At 40.0% G+C, this 14,094-nt stretch overlaps 1 protein-coding gene across 6 annotated transcripts in view; it reads right to left on the reverse strand.

The window, feature by feature from the left end:
• Positions 1–13,517, reverse strand: part of LOC115041256 (golgin subfamily B member 1-like) — a 35,065-nt gene extending 21,548 nt beyond the window's left edge. For 2 of the 6 annotated variants that reach the window (XM_029498600.1, XM_029498595.1), the window contains exons 1-14: positions 13,398–13,517; positions 11,938–11,997; positions 10,726–10,881; positions 9,347–9,484; positions 8,970–9,086; positions 8,307–8,483; positions 8,003–8,182; positions 7,751–7,873; positions 6,838–6,951; positions 6,414–6,714; positions 5,266–5,381; positions 4,873–4,990; positions 4,667–4,758; positions 4,419–4,569 (exon numbers count right to left, since the gene is read on the reverse strand). In XM_029498600.1, coding sequence (XP_029354460.1) covers positions 4,419–4,569; positions 4,667–4,758; positions 4,873–4,990; positions 5,266–5,381; positions 6,414–6,714; positions 6,838–6,951; positions 7,751–7,873; positions 8,003–8,182; positions 8,307–8,483; positions 8,970–9,086; positions 9,347–9,484; positions 10,726–10,881; positions 11,938–11,982 — 1,828 coding nt within the window. In that variant the 5' untranslated portion in view covers positions 11,983–11,997; positions 13,398–13,517. Of the gene's footprint in view, positions 1–4,417; positions 4,570–4,666; positions 4,759–4,872; positions 4,991–5,265; positions 5,382–6,413; positions 6,715–6,837; positions 6,952–7,750; positions 7,874–8,002; positions 8,183–8,306; positions 8,484–8,969; positions 9,087–9,346; positions 9,485–10,725; positions 10,882–11,937; positions 11,998–13,397 lie in introns of all 6 variants that reach the window. The other 4 variants (XM_029498599.1, XM_029498597.1, XM_029498598.1 and 1 more) reach the window with 3 other exon arrangements.
• Positions 13,518–14,094: the final 577 nt, after the last annotated feature.

Raw genomic sequence — 14,094 nt, forward strand, 5'->3', positions numbered from 1 at the left:
GCTCAGTAGGTTAAGAAATAGTCAGGATCAGCATGCAAAATGGGTTAAGCTGGGTTCTCCTCAATGGGAAATTGGATATAATAAATATTCTAAGAGCAGTGTTAATATGAAATATAATTTACAACATGTTTGAAGCAGAGTAGAGCCGGTTTGCCTTAGCCTAGGTGTTTCACCTATACTGACCACAGCAGCTGGGATAAACATGGAGGGTCAGAGCTGGAGAGAAAAGGATACTGATGGACCTTTCTAGCTTTCTGCTAAAACCTGCTGTTTTTTCCCATTTGTCCTTGTGCAGGTTGTGCTCAAGAAGGCCATGCAGTGGAAGTGTTGGATATCTGATAACATGTAGCTTGTACCCTTTTCCACTGAAATTAGCTGATATACCAAGTTTTTTAAAAACAAAAACACATAAATGACTGACTCATTTCTGTTTTGGCTGAAAACATACTCAACTGTGAGAGTATTATCATCAAAGAACAAAAACAGACTCTGGGGAAGCTGCCAAGCAAACCAATATGTAAGCTCTGTCACGTCTCATCTGCAGGTAGTTAAAATAGCTGGACTTTCTGCGCGAAGTTTCAATGTACGAGTCTGTGTTTTGATAAAGTTATTTTGGAGCTTAAGCTCACTGAAGGAGGTAGCATGTCTGGTTCAAAAGCACCATGCCAGATTGTATATGTGCTCTGAGACATTACAGCAAGAGAGGGAGCACCTGAGCACTGTACATTGGTGCAGAAACTAACGAGTACCTTTGCGTCTGCCAAGGCACTGAACCTTTGTCAGAATGTCGATTGCAGTCTTTTCCCTCCAAAATGAAAGCTTGGTGTAAGCAGGTCATGTGACCAGTGCAAACAGAGCTTTATTAAGACTTGAATGGCATTAAAAGACATACATCTGGTATAAATCATCTTTCATGTGATTGGAGAGGGATAGTGATTAGTGATGCAAATCAAATGAAGACGTTCAGATCTGGTGTTAAAATGTGTCCCCGGTGAAACTTCCAAACTTCCTACCAGCTTTATTTTAAAACAGTACAACCTTTTGAGTTCGTGAGGAAACTATGTTGGGTGGTCATCCAATGTGGCCAAGGACACACCGTTAAATGACTGTGGCCCGAGTGAAAGAATGTGAAAAACGTGTCTTGAGTGTGTTCACACCTGAACTTTGTCCACTTGTGACCTAATCACCTGAGATGGATAACAATAACAGGTCTGAACAGTTCTAAAGAGCTTTGGTGGTATTTTTTTGGTGAAGCAGCAAAACAGAGAAGCCAAAGCATGTTGAAGCCACCATCTCTTTAGATACTAATGATAGAATAAGGTCTATCTGATTCAACATAATAACAAGCACATTCATCCTAGAGGCCGCAACAGAGTTTGAGGATTTTCAGTAGACCTTGAAGGTAAACTGAGTTAGCACATGCTTCCCATAGCTGCTCCACTTGAATTACAGATTTGGAGTGCTTGAACTGACAAACTCTCCACCAATGAGGGTATAAAACTAAGACAGCTGTTGATTTTCTGTCAGCATGAGAGGAAACAGCTGTGAACTGACACACAACTCAGTGAAACTCTGTCATCAAATTAACATAAATAAAGCTTCACAAAAAACATTAATCACTGGTTTCAAGTTTGAGTTGAGCTCTGAAGCTTTTGAGCCTCATTACTCAAAGTGGGTTAATTAAGGTCAACACCACTTCGTTGATTCAACAAATTAACAGTCATTAGCGCACACAGTTGATTGAAAATCACCAACCATAAATATAAAAAGGACCAGGAGCCACTTTTATTTTGAGTGAGTATGACTAGTTATACTTTATCTTAAATTTCTCTCCTCACTCTTTAAACAGCAATTGTCTCATGGAATGCTTATAGGTTATTTGGTACTTGTTATCTCTAATCAGTAATCTCCAGGAATGTCACGAGAACCAGGACTTTGGTATGAAGTCGATTCCACACTCCTAAACATGTGATGACTTCTGTTTCTACAGCACTAGGGGGAAATCAATGAACTCTGTGTATTCGAGGTATTGGGGCTGTTATTTGTTTATTTATTTCTGAAGTTAATTTTACACATTTTAGCTCATTTAATCAATTTATTCTTATGAATGTTTATTTAAAAATTTGACCATTTGGATGATGCAGTATGGATCAGTACATTTGCCATCAGAGAAATGTTTGGGTTTTTTAACCTACCTTCATTGATAAAAATGAATAAAATAGAAATGTTTTGATGTCACAGTTCATGGGACTTTGTACAGTATCAATAAGAACCATGACTCAGATAATCAGATTTAGGTGGATAAACAACAGATAATGCCTTAAAGAAATTAAAAGGAACAAAAAAAATTTAAGTATTTTTACTAATTCCTTTTGGTTACAAATATCAATTATTGATCTCCTTGGTTACTAATCATCAGTACGAGTTTGTAACACAATCAGTCTTTAGAGCAACCTTCAAATGATGAGGCCCTAGAATTGGGACACAGTTTGTGCATCGGCCTCTATTGTTTCTAGTTCTTTGGTCAGGTCCCAATTTTATAATTGACAATTATAGACTTTCAGTGGCACTGGTACAGAAAACCAAAATTCTGGTATTGTGAAATGGGAATAATTTCTCATTAAACATCCAACACACCACAACTAAAATTGCGAGGTTTGCGAGTGATGATTGAGATATTACTTTACCCTGTGAGATATTCCACAAAAAAAGAAAGTCAACATATGGACATAATTCATGTCCATAGCATCTGATGCTACATGAGCTGCACAAATTTGTGAAGGGTGACACATGGCAGTCCTCTTCCCAGAGTTAGTGCAAATCTATCAGTCGTAAAACAAAAGGAAAGCTTTGATTTTATATGATTGAAAAAGATATATCAAGATATTATCATTATTATTATTATTGGTGGATTATTTACAAATATTTAAGTTGCCACACCACTAATCAAAGGACAGAAAAAGAAATTGTAGGAAAGCGGAATGGAAAGGGTTGAACAAGTGGAAAGTAGTAAGAACATGGGAGAGGGGAAGAAAAGACAAAAAAATAAATAAATAAATAGGCAGACTCTAGCGTGCAGCCTGTCACTATGCTGCCTGAGGTTCAATCCCAGTGATGGGAAAGCCCAAGGAGAACCTCAGGCAGCACAGTGAGCAGAAGCTGCAACAAGGGGTTGGAGGAGCCTGCATGCACAAAACTGATGGGAAACTGTTCTGTGTGGCTGCTCCTATCCGTGGAGCAGGGGCTGGAGTGGGAGAGTGTGGGGCTGGGGTGTGTCCATGAGATGGGAGGCAGCACAGGGCCAACCACATTCTCCCAGTTAACAAAGGTGACGATGAGGGGAAAATAAGGAAAGGGAAAAAAAAAAAAGAAAAAAAAAAAAGCAATGTTGAGTCAGACACATGGTTCAAAACAAATGCTGAATCTCTGATGGTGGAACAGGGAGGGGTGGGGAGGTGGGACAAAAAACAGAATGAAGTGCTATCTACAGTTCACTGCCAGTTTATGAGATCTATCTGCTTACACTGTGTTGTGCTTCAAGGTGTTTCTTACATTTTGTGGACATAATAAGCTAGCAACTAAGTATATTTCTTGACCAGTTTTTACTCTCAAAGAAATCTGCTGTTACCATTTATGAATAGACAAGAGTGACAATATCTGGACAGTTAGACTTTGTTTTTGCTTAAGGATATTCAATGAAGAGTTGCCATTTTTTATTACAACAGATCGCAGGGCAGTAATTTCTAACAAATAAATTATTATAAATACATGAGAATCAGTGCTGGAGCTCTAATGGTTTAAATGGTCAGATTTTCAAAGCAGATTAGGTGTGCATTACGCAGGTAGAGGTGAACAGGCTTGGCTGTCACATTTTGGTGTTTCCCTTCAAGATTTTGTTTTTTCTTACACGGTGTGTTTATAATAAAACAATTATTATGATTAAAATACAGTCTGAAACAAGAGCAGTAGTCTAGGCTTTTTCTTAGCTATGCTACAAAATGAGTGTGGATGCTTCTCTTCTATTGAGTAAAAAATATTGGTTATTGTAGGATGTGACATGGTGACAAATTAATGTTTATATTATATAATGATAAAAACTGATTATAGTAACTGTTATCTCAATGCGCAAGATGTATTCAGTTGTCACATCTAAATAAATTAAACTGTTTAGATGAACATTTAATGATGCCTGACAGTTCCCATCTACCTGACACTCTAGGCCATTATTGCAGATTGATTTAAATTGATGGAAAGCACACTTTTTGAAGGATTCATTGAAAAGAAAAATATATGACAACCTATGCTGTTCTCTCCTACTGTATGTGTGGTTCATTTTTTCCCCCACTCTCTTCACATCTATCTATCTATCTATCTATCTATCTATCAACACCTGTGTCATCCTGCAGCAAAGGCCTTACCCTCTCGCTCCTCCTCCATGTGGGTGATGCGGAGGACCATCGCAGCCTTCTCCTCTCTGGCCTGATCCCTTGCACTGACTGCCTCGGCAACCATCTCCTGCCATTCCAGGACCTGGCTCTGAGTGTCATCAGCGCTGCCTGATTCACTTGCCTGGAACCACACAAAGCAGAGAGGAACATGATACCAACACTCAACAAGCTTCTTCAACTGAGACCAAGAGAATTTAAAACCCTTCAGGATCCCTGACCTGAGAGGCAGCCCTCTTTGTGAACTGTTCCAAGTCTGCTTGTAGTGTCCTCTGTTGCTCCTCATACACCACTAGCTTAGCCTCCAGCATTTCTTGAAAACATCAAGCACTGGTTTTAAAATCAGAACTTCCAGTGATACTGAAGATTAGAGAAGTGTTTCTTCTGTTGGTGAATTTAGAAACCAACCCATTTTGATTTTTTTTACCATTCTTTGTTTTGAGCTCCTCATAATGTTCAACTTTCCAAAGGTTCTCCTCCCTCTCCTCCTCCAGCTCTGTGATGCGACCCCTCAGAGCAGTCAGATCTGGGGGGGCAACCCCTGCCTAAAGGAGACAAGACAGACATTTTTTAAATGCCGCAAATTTTTCTGACACTTGCAGTGAGTGACATGCAGCAAAGAACCATCAGTCAAGCTCAATCCCAGGCTTCAGCATTTGGACAAAGCCTTCATGTTATGCACTCTAGGTAAGTCACCATACCCTAGTGTATTTGTATTTAAAAACAAGCATTTTACACAAAACAGGATGCACAAGAAACATTATTTCCTGATTGTCCTTTATTGGCAATTACAAAAAATTGTCCACTCAAAAGTTCTCACCTGGCTTTTCTTCAGCTCCTCCTCCAGTTGCCTGATCCGAGATTTGGACCAGGCTTTCATTTTCAGAAACTTGGCCTCTGATCTGTTCGCTTCTTCTGTTTTTTGCTTTGCTTGGGCTGCAAAAAAAAAAAAAAAAAAAAAGAAAATTAACATGATTTTAAATATGTTTCATATAGATATCCTCATAGTATCAATTTTAAATGTCAAAACCTGCAATACAAATAATATTCATTGCTTTATGTTGTTTTTAATTTGTAAGTCAGATTTTTCTGACTTCTATTGCAAATCTACATCTACCTCTAGGAAACATTTCTGACAGTGTAATTATTGTTATTATTGTGCCATTTCCTCCTTTAGATTGTACATTTTAAGCTAATTCAATGATATTATCACTTCTGTTATAGATTACAATGAATACATTCCACTTTGCTGTTTCAGTCTATCTTTTATGACAATGAATAATTCATCATTCATCCATCCATCTGCAACTGCTTCTGTTTCCAGGTCATGGGGGGTGCTGGAGCCAATCCCAGCTCACACTATGTGAGGGCAGGGTACACCCTGGACAGGTCACCAGTCCATCACAGGGCCAACACACAGAGACAGACAGAGACCAACAACCACTCACACTCACACCTATTATAAAATTTTGAGTCACCAATTAACCCAAGCATGCATGTCTTTGGACTGTGGGAGGAAACCAGAGTATCCGGAGGAAAAACACTCAGGCATGGGGAGACTATGCAAATTCTGCACAGAAAGGCTCCAGGCCAGGAACAGAACGCACAACCTTCTTATTGTTGGGGGACAGCACGAACCACTATGCTGCCTGCTTTAATTACAAAGTGCAAAAGCCCAACTAGGGACAGGAGTTAAAAAATTAGAAGCAGCTCTAAAATCTTGGTGTAATACATACTAATATGTATGACTAATTTCATACTAAAAACTGGACTATATGAAACTGCATTGTCCATATCAAATAACATAATAAACTTTAAGAAAGTCCTTATTTAAAAGGTATGAACAAACCAAGTTCATTTAGTGAGAAACTAAAATTTTAATACAATTTGACCATCTTCATCTACCATGAAGTGTCTCTTGGGAAGCCTAGTCAGATTAATCAAAAGGCAGACAGCACAAAATCAAACCTTCCAGCTCAGCTAATCTCTGAATGGCTGAATCAGCAGGCAGGCCACCACTTCCTGGGGTGTCCCGATCGACAGGTGGTGCTGCCACAGAGGCCCTCCTAAGATCTTCCAGCTGCCCCAGGAGATCCTGCTGGATTTGGTCCATCTGCAAATGATGCTGCTCAGTCATTTGCCGAGCCTCCGCCTGTTGTTTTTCCATTAGGTCACGAAGTTGTGCTCGCATCACATGCTTCTCTGCCTCCATCTTGGATTCCAAGCTCTCCCGTTCGACCTGAAGCCGATGAAGCCGCTCTGTGAGCTCCTGTGGGGAGAAAAAGACAATGAGGTAAAAGAACAATTTGGGATATTACAGAAACATTAAGGGAAGCCAAACTATTATGTAAAATACGAAGAGGACAAAAGGTGTTTAAAGTGAAGCCTGGACCTTTATCTGTTGGTCCCTGCCATCCACCTCCCCCTGAAGAACATCAATGACCTGAGATTTTCCCAGCAGAACCTCCTCCTTCTCATGGAGCTTCTGTTTTAGAGCCTTCAAGAGCTGAGAAGAAGAAGATGTTAAACATCACACAGCAAAGTCCAGTGTATTTTATATAACACCCACATCACCCGATATGGATCCAGCTGCTTTGATGTAATGAGACTAACTCCATCACATACAATCATGTTATGTGTGCAGAAACCCGACTGGGCTAGGACACTGTTATACTCTTCTGTCACCATAGTTGGGAAAAAAAGGCTTTTATGGAAGCTTACATTAGGTTCAAATAAAACATCCTTCATAGGGACAGTTTCCATGGTGATTTTAGAAGCACCTCAGTTGTAAACAGGCAATTACCAAAATTTTCATGACTGCAATGCCAAATGTCTGACACTACTGACTCTACGATAACAGAGGCAACATTTGAGGAGGCCTAACTATCAGGACAATATAAGGAGGTATAAGACTGATTAGGGCACGTTCCAGGCAGATATGACAGTGTTGGAGAGAAACTGTTTTGACAAATAATAATTGACCCTTTGTGCCACTGCCAGTCATGTTTGCCTTTCTGTTTGGACTGAAGACTGAAGAAAAAAATTATTGCATGTGTGTGTGTTTTGTTTTGTTTTTTTTAAGTTATTCTGGCGCCATGTTATTTCTGGGCTACTATAGCCCTCAGAGGCAATACAGCAGGAAAAAAATGTAAAAAAAATGTGTTGTTTCTGTCAATGCCCTTTGGAACCAGAGCTGATAAATACCCATGTCTAACGCAGTCATGTGATTTGGGTCTAAATGCTGATTATAGCCTTTTCCACTGCAGACAAAAGCCAGGTCTTTGCTTGGTGAGAGGAGTTACTACCTGCTCTAAGTCTGCACTTGCATCAGACTTTGCAGCTAGCTTGAAGAGCTCCTGCTCGTGCATCTGGTTGACCTCGATCAACTGGTTGTCTTTTTGAATAATAATGTCTTTGAACGTCTGGATCTGAAACAAACAAGAGACACATCATCATACATAGAGGCAGCTTTGGCTTTCTCCATTAAAGTATCACTGCTTGAGTCTGAATGCTGAAAAAATAAATAAATAAATAAATAAAATAAGATAAAAACGTACATTCTGTTTGTACATGCTCTCCTTCTGACTGTACTGCTCCTTCTCTGTTGCTAACAGCTCTTTGAGGCTGTCTGTTTGCTCCTGTAGTAAACTGTAGCGCTCTTCTGCCTCTCCAACCTTCCTGGTCAGATTCTGCACCAGCAGCTGGAGCTCTTGTATTGTTCCACTATCATCTGCCACCTGAGAAGGTGCAGCACAGGTGAGCATCAGTGGGTGAAAGCAAAAACATTATGACTGAACTTTAAAGGCTGGATTCCTGCGTAAATTGTATGCAACAGAAAAGAGTGTTAGGAAATGTTCACACCACACTGTTGAGGTGCACAACCTTTTGTTGTGGTGTAGGTGTGATAGGCTGATCTCCTGCCAATGCTGTTTGCAGGTGGACAATGTAGGCCTCCTTTTCTGCCAACTTCCTGTCCTTCTCTGTTAACATGGCGTCCATTTCCTCACCTCGTTGCTGCTGAGACTCCACCTCCTTCCGCTGGAATAAATTATTGATAATTCCAGTCAAAAAATCCAAATCATCTTTGTTTCCTCTCATCGTGGAAGGTGATACTGGGTAAAGTAAGCGCTTAATCTAGCCTTTCAAAAGGGAAAGTTGAGTTAAAGGAGCTATTAGTATGTTTTCTGCTGAGAGCAGGTTTTGATGATTGTTCGAATCAGAAATACAAAACCAAAATAATAAACTTATTCACCAATATTATTGAAGGAGTTCATTCTGCTGCAGTTGTCAGCACAATAAGTTACAACTTACTAAATGCTAATGTATGTTCTCTAAAATATCTGAACCAATGGTTGACAATGTTTGGTTGTCATCTGGTTTAATGCACCCTTTGGGTTTAAAAAAATTTTTAGAATTTTTTTTAGCCATAACCATGCAGCCACTATTCCATACTCACACATGCATTTATGGGGGGGATGAATCAATCCCACTTTGATTTAAGTGGGAGACATGAATAAACTTCACCTTGTTTTCCAATTCTTCATCTCTTTGTGAAAGCTGTTGTTCTAGTTCCTCAACTTTCTTCTTCAGCAACACGATCTTTCCCCGGCTGGCATGCTCCCCTCCTCCATCTGATGACCCCTTTAGGGACACATGAAGACAATTAAGAGTAACAAATATCCAATGGAACCTGTTGGGCTACACTCTACAAAAGACCAGCAACATGATTCAGATGGACTTCTGACATCCCTCTGCTTCTAAAACGGGCCAATTGTTTGCTAATCAATTTACCATTACTTTGCTTTGAAGCCTTGATCTCACAAAATTGGAAGAAAATTTGATTTAATGAATGTGAATATTAACATTGATAAGTTATCACACCAGTGTGAATGTATGTCTACCTTCTTGCTGTGTGTTGGCGTGCCTTGACCTCCCTGATGTTTCTTCAGTTCCTCTAGCTGTGTTGTTAGGGAGGTCACCTTGGCCTTGTTCTGGAGACGCAGCTTTGATAATTTGGCCTCACACGCCTCTTTCTCCGACTGAGTCACAGACAATATAAAACATCAAATGAACCCCTAATGATGATTTTGTAAAAATCACACAGTATAAAGCAGAGATCCCCAACTCCAGTTCTGGAAAGCTATACTCCTGCACGTTTTAGCTGTTTCCTGCTCCAACACACCTGATTCAAATGCGTGGCTCCTTATAAGACCTCAGCATAGCTTGATGATGAGCTGAGCAGTTGAATCAGGTGTGTTGGAGCAGGAAACATCTAAAACACGCAGAATAGTGGCCCTCCAGGACTGGAGTTGGTGACCCCTGGTATAGTGTGTTTAGGTAGTAGCTGAAGTAGTTTACAACAATTATAAGATTACCATTATGACTATAGGCCACCAGTGGTGTTTTACTTCAGTTGTAAACATTTATACATCACCAAAATCCAATTTAAATATATTTTCTTAACATGCTTACTATACGAAAAAGGTTCATAGCCTTTTAATCTGGAGCTTTTATTTGGTTGGTCTTGTACATGTAGAGATACTGATGAAAACTATATGGTTTTAATATTGTTTAAGAACTTAACAGTGTGCACAAAAAAAAAAAAAAAAAAAGACCAATGGAGTGTGACATACGTTCTTGTCTTCACTCTCCCATAATGAGGATTTCCAGCCAAACCTTTACTGCATCCTGGATAAGCTCTATCTTACACTTCACACTGTGTAGTAGACTTTGACTTGGCAGTTTAATAATTAACTCTAAGGGGGATTTTAATGAATAGTCTCAGTATTTACAGTAAGCCCTGAAACTGAAGCAATACAAACCATTGTCACAAAACCACACCCTGGGAAGTCGGGTACAAATCCCTTACACGCAGGCTCTTGAGCATAACCTACTGTGAGGAGTGCAAAGATGATGAACATATCACGTGGAAGTATAATGATCGCATTGTAAATGCACAGTGGGTGAAGTGTTTTGAAGCTCCCAAATTTTTAAGTCCACTGCTCCTACTGTACATGATGGCAATTATAGATGGGCAGTGTTTCATGAAAGTAACATGCAACTACCAACGAAAGACACATGCTTTGTGTGATAAGAAGCGGACCCTATAATTATCCTTGATATTGTGAAAGGAGGGCAATACATTGCAAAACTGTCAAATAATTTTATACAATTGCCCACAATTACCCTGAGATGTAACACATCCACAATGCCTCTGACCTATTATAAAATCAGAAGAGCTGTTTACTTCAGGCCAGGTAGTAGAGAAATTTATCCTGACCTTGAGTTGGTCGTCTTTGGTGTGAAGTGCTGCATCCTTCTCTCGGATCATCTCCTTCAGCTGAGTGACAAGCTGCTCAGTCTGGGTCAGCCGCTCTGCAATTTCCTCTACTGCGACCTCTCCCCCTCCAGCAGCATGATGAGGAGAGCCAGGGCCCTGAGGGAACATGGAGGAGATGATGAGACAGTGACCAAAAAAAGGCACTGCATTTAATCTGAATGTCTGGATTTTGATTTGTTAGTAAGTGTGGGTTAACTTTTAGTAACTTTATGGCTCAACTAGATATTTATGTTGTGCAGTTTTATCAATCTAAATGAATGTGCCAGGTATTAACAAAAAAAAAACAATAGGTACTCATTGAGAAGTAGCAAAATGCCATTTTGGGACAATTTTACTTAACATTATTGGAAGGTACTAAAACAAGAGACAATAAGAGTGAGTCATGTCTGTGAGGAGAGGGAGTAAAATTCACAACACAATAGACTGAAACTTTGAAATAAGATTTAATCTTTGATCAAGACACTTGATCCATTTATCAATCCATCAGTCCAGTAGAAGAAGGGGGCTTAGCGGTAGAAAGGAATTTTAAGGAATATTTCCATGGTTAAGGTTTATAGGCGCTGGGGAAAAGGTGAGAAGATTCTCTATTTGATATCTGGATGGATCTGAAAACCTTTTGTTTTTCAAATTCAAAGTTTTGGAGAGTTTAACTGTTGTGAATAAGTGTGGAGAGCACTTTTAACAATGATTGTATTCCTAATATAAGAATGTTATTCTGAAAAATAAGAGAAGCAGTTTGAGCTGGAGCAGTGGTCCCCCCTCACAGGAAGTGTAAGCTCTAGTTGACTGAATCAAAGTCCTGTGCTCAGCAGTTTACCTAAAGCCAGTTTATCTGAACATGAAACACAGTGAAACACTTGCACTGGGTTTCCTTTGAGCAAATTAAATTACTAGTCAAGTTGCCTAAAATCAATGGTCACTCAGTGGCATGGAATTTTAATTTAGTGACGGATAAAGTGAGACAACATTTCCACAACTTTACCAATACAGCAGACACTAGGTCAATGGAAACAATCTGAAAGACACATTATAAATACACAAAATGTTTCTTCCTGTAGATGTCATGTATATTTGATGGATAAGCCACTGCTGTGCCACAACACAAGTCACCAGACACTGATTCACAGTGGAACTGGAAAAATGTGTACTCACTCCAGAGCCAGGCTCTCCCTCCTCGCCGGAAAACCACTTCAGCATGGTTTCAGTTTATACCTACATGCCCAAAAAAAAAAGAAACATTTATTCATAATCTGAAAATACTTGAGTTATTGTGTGTATTATTAAGATTTTGGAAATTATAGTTTTCAACAAAACTGATAAGTAATATACATAACACCCAAGCCAATAAATCTGCCATTGTTCTTACATCCTGTGTCAACTCAGAATAAATCTAATTTAAGCTGTATAACTGTCTCAAAATGCTGTTTCCATCATAAATCCAGGAGTCTTCTTTTGCTGTTTGCTGGTAGCTTGGTAACTTTAGATATTGCATTAAGATTTAAATGAATCATAAATTTATATAAATGCCGGACAGCACTCAGAATTGCAAGAAATACTAGACTAGGCCTCTTTTATTTCCTCCTTTAAATATTCATGAACATCCCAGCAGAAAATGAGTAGAGCGGTGCAGGCTTTCAGGTCAGACAAGCTGAGAAAATAGGCCACAAATACAGAAAGCCAGGTGATCGTTGGCAGTCCAACAACTTTATGTTTCAGCAGGGTGCAGCCTCAGTTGCAGCAATCTAGACCAAGAGGTGTAGCTCTTGATAACCGATGTACAACTGGTAGCCAAACAACTGGAAGACTAAAATGGACAGGGTGTAGGGCCTGGATTTGAGTCCAACCACCAGGCATGCTCTGCCAAACTCATTCATCTTGCTGCACAGTCCAACCCCCGTGATGCGGGAGAAAATCAGGTCAAACTGGTTTTTAATCACATGCACAGGAGGCGCCAGCAGTCAGAGGGACTATCTGGTGTCTCTACTGAACTACAGGAGTAATCAAGCTCCATGTCATTTAAATCCACGACCATAAGTAATATGACAAAGCCAATAAAAACAACAGGTGAGCTGGGCTTTTTCCTGGTGACTGTGCTGCGGGTCTATTCCCAGCGATATTATACTGTCATTTTAACCCGATATCAAACACGATGACAGATGCTACAGAGACTGCATGTCTCTCTCTTGATGTCCTGTCCGACAGACACTAAAGCAAATGAATCCAAGTCAACTACGTCTGACTAAGGTGGAGAAAAGTTCCAATTCAATCGCAGCATTTCTTCAAGTGTAGTCCGAATTGAAGTTGTGTGGGGTTTCGCAGAGATGTTGACATTAGCTAAATCACTAGCCTGCACCTCCGGCACATCCACCCAGCGGATCAATTCAACCCCAAAGGCCTCATGCTTGCACCGAGAGAAGGCCTTTGGGTCTGGGGGAGGGCGTCGGCAAGTTATTTAAACAAACAGCTGTTACAGCTAACGTAAATCCAGCTAGCTAACTTCATCTTGTCAGCTATGTGGCTACACGCTAACCTAGCTGGCACTAAACTGCAACTGGACTGTTCACTTCTCAAATTAGCTCACGACTGGTTATATGACACTTTTAAGTGTTTACCGGATTCACAGCTTCACGAAGAATTCACCTGGCATCTCACTACGTCGACAAAATCCTGAAAAATCACATCTTAATTCCACTTGGCGACGGGACAGTGATCCGCATCGGTCACATTTGTCAACACACAACTGAGCGGGTGTGCGCATGCGCAGCTCACCTACCCAAGTCCCGGTAGCCATCGTTTCATTATCTTCATCCTCAGAATTAATGATGGGGAGTTTGGACCTTTTTAACCGACTGACATCTTTTAATCTCGTTCAGTAAAATCTTTTTTCAACTCATTCGTTCATTTCGTTCACTTTAACCAGTGTGGCGATGTGGCTGTCGTTTGAGAAATGGCTGAAAAATCACGGCTTTCAAACACTGAAGAGCAACATGGTTTGCTTCACGTGGCACATAATACACACTTAAAACAATCTCATTCTGTGATGGCTGTTCACTGAAGGCCTGTAGTGTTTGAGTTCATTACAACGGAAAGGCAGATTAGACATCCATCATAGCTACAAAGCTAACGTCAGGCAGCTCTCCTCACCAGTAATAACAGCATTGGTCATGTTACTGCTGTAACCATGTGAATAATGAACGAAAGACCAGATGACACGAGTCATATTCTGTGATATTGGGATGTAAAGCACATTGTGGTGTAAAGCCGAGGCAGCATGTCTTATTGTGTGAATGATACATGTAAGTGAATTTC

Source organism: Echeneis naucrates, chromosome 3 (assembly GCF_900963305.1).
Source record: "Echeneis naucrates chromosome 3, fEcheNa1.1, whole genome shotgun sequence".
In the NCBI taxonomy this organism is placed as follows: Eukaryota; Metazoa; Chordata; class Actinopteri; order Carangiformes; family Echeneidae; genus Echeneis; species Echeneis naucrates.